Here is a 6,000-nt window from a genome sequence, read left to right as displayed (position 1 = left end):
GAAAAGACATTTCTGAGTATAAAGACAGGTCAACTTAAAAAGTATCAGCAGATAACATGCTTGAGTAGCCAATTCACAGGTTCCGGAGATGATGAAGGGGATTTCATTGGAGACTGACCACCGGGTATCCCTCTCCTGAGTTTCTGTGGCGCCTCCTACAGAGGCTGGGCTGGCTGGGTGGGATGGGGAGTTGTTTGTGGGTGGGCGTGCCTACACCCAGCTCCCCATCTGCAACACCCTGCAGTGGCAGCCAGGTCTCAGCCACCTCCCCGGGGCTATCAGGTGGGTCGCAGGTGCGCTGGGGCTGCACTGCGGTTCTCAAGCCGTCGGCCAGTCGCCCTTCCTCACCCTGCCATCTTTCCTTTCCAGCATTGAGTCAGTGCCCGGAGGCCACCCTGTAAAGCAAGCTGCGAGGGAAACGAAGGCAAAAATGTCGGGCCGGAGCGGGAAGAAGAAAATGTCGAAGCTGTCGCGTTCAGCCAGGGCCGGGGTCATCTTCCCGGTGGGCAGGCTGATGCGGTACCTGAAGAAAGGGACGTTCAAGTACCGGATCAGCGTGGGTGCTCCCGTCTACATGGCCGCAGTCATCGAGTACCTGGCAGGTAATGTGAACACGCGGGTCAGGTAACCCCTCCCAGGTAACCCTCCCCTCCCTCCCCGCCGACCCCTACATCCAGGCTGGGCAGGGGAGCCTTGATTCGCCCTGTGGCTGTCTCAGGGTCACTGTGGGGGGTATTGGGGTTTCGGGTTGCCTGATTGACTAAAACTGACTCCTGCTGGCTTTAGGGAAGAGGACCAAGGATCAACGTGAAGGGAAGAGAAACAAAGGGACTCTTCTAGACCACCCCACGAGAGGTGTGTCTTGCTGTATACAAATGTAATACATAAATTTCTAGGCTCCCGCAGAAGACAAGCTACAGGGAAGATAGGACTTGCTATTCATTTTGCAGGAGAGTTGTTGACTTTTACTCCAGGGTCCTCACTTCAGTACTCCTGCTGTACTGAACTCGATGTCCATAAATAATGGACTCAGTGTCCAGAAGTAATGTTGACTCTGGCACTGAAAGCATCTTCAGTTGGTTCTAAAATGCCAACAATATTTTAATTTTACTCTCCATTACAGAGGTTGTCCTCTGTCTACAGATATATTGGAAATAGTTTCCTATATTGGTTGCTAAATTTTTTTTTTTTTTTACTGAAAGATGACATTTTGTTGTGTGTGGTCTCTGTCTATTTGAGGACTTTAACTTTTTGTTATGGCTCTCTTATGTCTTAAACAGAAATCAAACTTCACACTATCAAAACATATATACATACATATATAAAATATATAAGTATAAAAATACATAGGAAGAAATGTGATTAGTTCCTTGAGAGGTCATTTTAGCCATCAGCAACAATATCCCTGACTTTGCCCAAGGTTAACAAATTCTCCAGATACCAGGGTTAAATCCCAGTTAAGTCCATGAGATAACTCCCCAAACTGTCTACGCAGGAAGCTGAGCTCCCTGCAGCGGCAACATGACCCTGCTTCTGTCACCAGGTCCCTTTTTCCCTCTTGCCTCTCCTTCAAGAGCGGCCTCTTCCTTCTCTTTATCTATTCAGTCCTGTTCTGCCCTCTTGGTCCCCCATCGCTCACCAAGCAACACTTACTGGCAGGAGGTTTGCTGTGATCCACCCATGGAAACCTCCTCCCGCTAGAGCTTCCATCAGGCAGACCTTGGCATCTTGAGTCTTTATCTTCTCGTGAAATGAAATGCTGGTTCCTGAGCTAGAAGTTTTTTGGGAGGATCCTTTAGGAGGTTGGCGAGAAGGGCAGGAGGGATCTGAAAGGCAAATCAATCAAGTGTGATACAGCAGTGCTTTTCAAAGTGGGGGTCGCTCTGGGAATCCTGTGGACAAGGTCAGGGGTAAGGCCTGAGACTCTGCATTTCTAACATGCTACAATGATGCTGATGCTGCTGGTCCAGGGACCACTCAGAGGAGTGAGATTTTAGCCAGCCTTTCAGCAGCATGAATGCTTCTTTAAAATGCAGGTTCCTGGCTGCACAGACTGTATCCCCCGGGGTCTGATTCATTGGGTCTGGAGTGGGACCCAGGAATTTGACTTAGAGGGAGAGGAGGGACTTTGATGACAGAAGCTTTAAAACAACCTATCAGGTCCATATCACCCACTGATGCAAGAAGATCCTGAGTAACCCAGAGATGCCATAGCCTACAAGCAGGGAGCCAGGGTTCCCTGAGGTTCTTCAATCCCAAGCCATGCAATTTCTACTTCAGTACACTGCCCCATTACAATGTTTGTATAATCAAAATAATTAGTACTTCCTGTGCCTCCACTTAGCCAAAGCCTAAACTGTGCATAATAAAACAAAATTTGGCCTTTTCAGTCACCAGAGACTCTCTTCTTTGGTTCACACGTGTTTGATGAGAAAGCTTATGTTTTCCTCTCCACTCATTCAACAAATATTGGCCAAGCCTCTACCTGTCAGTGCACACAGTAAGTCCTTAGACTTTTTCCTGGTAATAGCATTGGGCTGTTTATATGATTTTTCATTTATTTTGGCTTACTTCCACGAGACGTCCTAGCAATGCATATTATAGCCTGAATGTCACACTCTGGACTTTGAGACAGCACATCCGTGAAGGCTGATGGTGTCTCTCAAAGTAGGACGTCACTCATTTTCTCATAGTCCTTCATTCACTCAACAGACATTTATTGAGCACCTACTATATGCCAGGTGTGGTTTTAGATGCTGAGGATCCAGCAGAGACCAAGGCAGACAGGAGTCCCTGCCTTGGAGCAGAGTGCATTCTGGAGAGAGAAAGGAGTGAGCAGAGGAGTCAAGAAATGAGTGGGGTGTATGTGCTGTGTCAGATGGTGACACGTGCTTCAAGATGAATAAAGCAGGAAAGGAGTGAGGCTGTTCCCAGAGGCTGGGAGCTGAAGGGAGGCCCAGTGAGGGGCTGGCACCTGAAGGAGGCCAGGAAGGGGCATGTGGGGGGGCCCTCGGGGCAGAGGGAAGCAGGTGCCGGGAGTGCCTGAGAAGCAGCAGTGGGGCTGGAAGGCTGGGGGTGAGGGAGGGGCTCAAAGTGTAAAGGAGGCCCGAGGGCCGGTGGCTGATCGGGGAAGGAGAGCTTGTCCTGAAGGGTTGGAGCAGAGGCAGAGCAACCTGGCCTTGCAGGCAGAGGGACACAAGGCCGAAGCAGGGAAATGGAAGGGAGTTAGTTAGTTGCAGAGACCCAGGTTAGAGATGTGAGGCTGGGCAGAGGCCAGTGAAGCTTCTGAGGAGGGATCAGAGTACTGAGGGATTTTGAAGGCAGAGTCAACAGGATCTGCTGACAGGTTGGACATGAAGTGTGAGAGACAGGAGGAGGAGCACCCGGAAGGGTGGTGTTTCCAACAACACTCCTTCCCAGGGCCAGCCTCCAGCTGTCCTGGGTCAAATGGAGAAGATGCAGCGGGGCTTCTGGCTTCTGTGTGTCCTTTCCACCCCTTCCATTTGTGCTTTCTCCTCCTCTCCAAACTCAGGCTGGAGTTGAGAGCAGGGGTTTAGATGTCAGTTTAAATCGGGTTTCTCAATTTACCAGCTCCATTACCTTGGACTAATTCCTTAACCTCTCTGATCTTTGAGTATTTTCAGAGCTAAGCTCATTTAACTTTGTTAATGAGCCACAATGTATGTAAAATGTCTGGTGCATAGGATGCACTCAATAAATGCTTATCCTTCTCCTTTCTCTTCTATGAAGAGCTGATGAAATCATTCAGGGTAAAGTGTAATGACTAATTCCATAAGGGTGGTTTATTTGGGGGCTGTATTGCATTTTAATGAGACGAGGAGTTTAAGCCAAAAGAATGAATCATTGCTGCAGGCCATTGGTGAATAAGTAAAAGGAGGATTTCTGTTAGCTGTTGTTTTGTTTTGTTTGGGAGAGGGGCATGAATTGACTTTGTTTAGGGAAAGGAGTTGAAAGTGTGAAAGTCTCCCGTCACCCTTGAAATGACCTTCAACATTCATGACAATATTGACTTGAGTTTCTCCTTTGGATCAGGCCTTGAAAATACAAAGGAAGACAGACAGATGTGGTCCTGGGTTTACATTCTAGCAGGACCAAAGAACATTGAACACAACAGAAAAGGGACTTCTCTCGTGGGCCAGTGGTTAAGACTCTACACTCCCAATGCAGAGGACTCGAGTTCAGTTCCTAGTCAGGCAACTAGATCCCACATGCCTCAACTAAAGATCCCGCATACTACAATTAAAACCTGGTGCAGCTAAAAAACAAAAAACAACACAATAAGATGGCATGCCTGTGGGCAGGGAAGCTAGAGGAGCTTTGGGAAGCAGGGGGAGGCTGCCCAATATCAAGCAAGGGCTATAAAGATCTAAATCAGGTTCTCAATCCTGGTTTTTTAACAAATTGATTGATTTAAAATCCTGATGCCTGGATCTTACTCCCAAAGATTCTGGGATAATCCCTGGGCATCAGGATTTTTTTAAATTTCCCCAAAAGATTCTGATGGGCAGCCATGATGAGTAATTAGCAGGAGCTGGATAGACTCAGATGGGTTAATTGTCAGGTTGCGGAGAAACAAAGAGTGAAGATCAAAGTTTAGAGAAGTATGTGGCCCCCTGCAGGACCTGGAAGCATTTCTGTGTACGTGGAGCAGAGCTAGGGAATGGAAGGGTGAGAGATGAGATGGGGGAACAGGGGACATGGCTTTGAGGGCCACATGAGAATGTGCACATTTTGCACACTCGTGCCAGGGGAAGGCATTGAAGGCAGGAAGTGGCATACTGGGGCCCTTCAATATCCATAATAGAAAAGAACATGAAAAAGAATGTACAAGAAGCCAGTAGGAACCTGAAACGTCTTGTAGTTGTCTGAAGATTATTCAGTCACTATGTCAAGCAACACAGATGTTTCTCTTTCTTCATTTGATGAAGATCACGGATCTAAACTTACCCTAAAAGCTCACTGTTTGTCCCCATTGGAATGGCAGGTGTGGCAGCAATTGTTGCATATGGATTATATAGATTGAAAAGCAGGGAAAACACTAAAATGAATGTTCACCTGACCCACATGCGTGTGGCAGCCCAAGGCTTTGTTGTGGGAGCAACGATTCTTGGTATGGGCTATTCCCTGTATCAGGAATTCTGGGCAAAACTAAACCTTAGAAGAGGAGATGCCGTCTTGGTCTTGTTGGTGGTGCTTGCTTTAGTTAGACATCTCATATTGAGCTCATATGTTTATATTGAAAATACATTGTTTGGGTCAGACAAGAACATGGTAATTTGAATATGGGCTTCCTTTCTTGCAGGCTTGATTTGCGTGGTGACCAAGTTACTGGTGACTAGTTCGCTAGCTAGGTCATTCAGGGGAGTCAGATCAGCACAAAAAAAAACATGTCACTTTTAAATACACTTGATAGCGGTACCTGTCCACCTTCTTAAACTCTTCCGTTGAAATTAGTTCCAAAGAAGACAACATGCCAATCCTGAAAATGCTCCCAGTTGCTGCAGAATATCATATGCTTTTGATGTAATGTAGGAATCCTATTTACCCCAGTTAATTTAACTTTCTGACTGCCTAGTGGACTGAGTTCTGTTTTAAGGACTGGTTGGCTTTTGAGGAACCCTTTCAGAACAGTGCGTGGAATACAACGTTATAAACCTCCCTGCAAGTCTGTGTGTGTTTTTAAACCAAACCTAAAAAGCTGGTAACAGAGCCACTTTGGAATAGTATTTATTTTAGAATCGTAGTTGTAAACATGAGAATAACTTAAATTGTAGATCCCTTTTAGCTCTTCTGTAGTTGCAGAATTATATTTTGCTGCTGTTATATTAGAATAATATTAACTGTTATTTTGAAACAAATGTGTATTTTAAGTGCTAATGCAAAGGTAAATGGAAAACACTTTTTAAATGTGTGCAGTATGTTTATTCTCTCCAAAAGAATCATCAACTAAATAAAATGCCTATAATGGAAGTGATTGAT

At 46.1% G+C, this 6,000-nt stretch overlaps 1 protein-coding gene and 1 pseudogene across 3 annotated transcripts in view; both read left to right on the top strand.

The window, feature by feature from the left end:
• Nucleotides 1-430: 430 nt before the first annotated feature.
• Nucleotides 431-6,000, top strand: part of MACROH2A2 (macroH2A.2 histone) — a 31,316-nt gene continuing 25,746 nt past the window's right edge. For 2 of the 3 annotated variants that reach the window (XM_068982161.1, XM_068982160.1), the window contains exon 1: nucleotides 431-602. In XM_068982161.1, coding sequence (XP_068838262.1) covers nucleotides 431-602 — 172 coding nt within the window. Of the gene's footprint in view, nucleotides 608-6,000 lie in introns of all 3 variants that reach the window. The other variant, XM_068982162.1, reaches the window with a different exon arrangement.
• Nucleotides 4,907-5,301, top strand: LOC138087243 (HIG1 domain family member 1A, mitochondrial pseudogene; annotated as a pseudogene).

This window comes from Capricornis sumatraensis, chromosome 10 (genome assembly GCF_032405125.1).
Source record: "Capricornis sumatraensis isolate serow.1 chromosome 10, serow.2, whole genome shotgun sequence".
NCBI classification, from domain to species: Eukaryota; Metazoa; Chordata; class Mammalia; order Artiodactyla; family Bovidae; genus Capricornis; species Capricornis sumatraensis.
The sequence above is the reverse complement of the archived record's forward strand: the minus strand, read 5'-3'. Positions and strand labels throughout refer to the sequence as shown.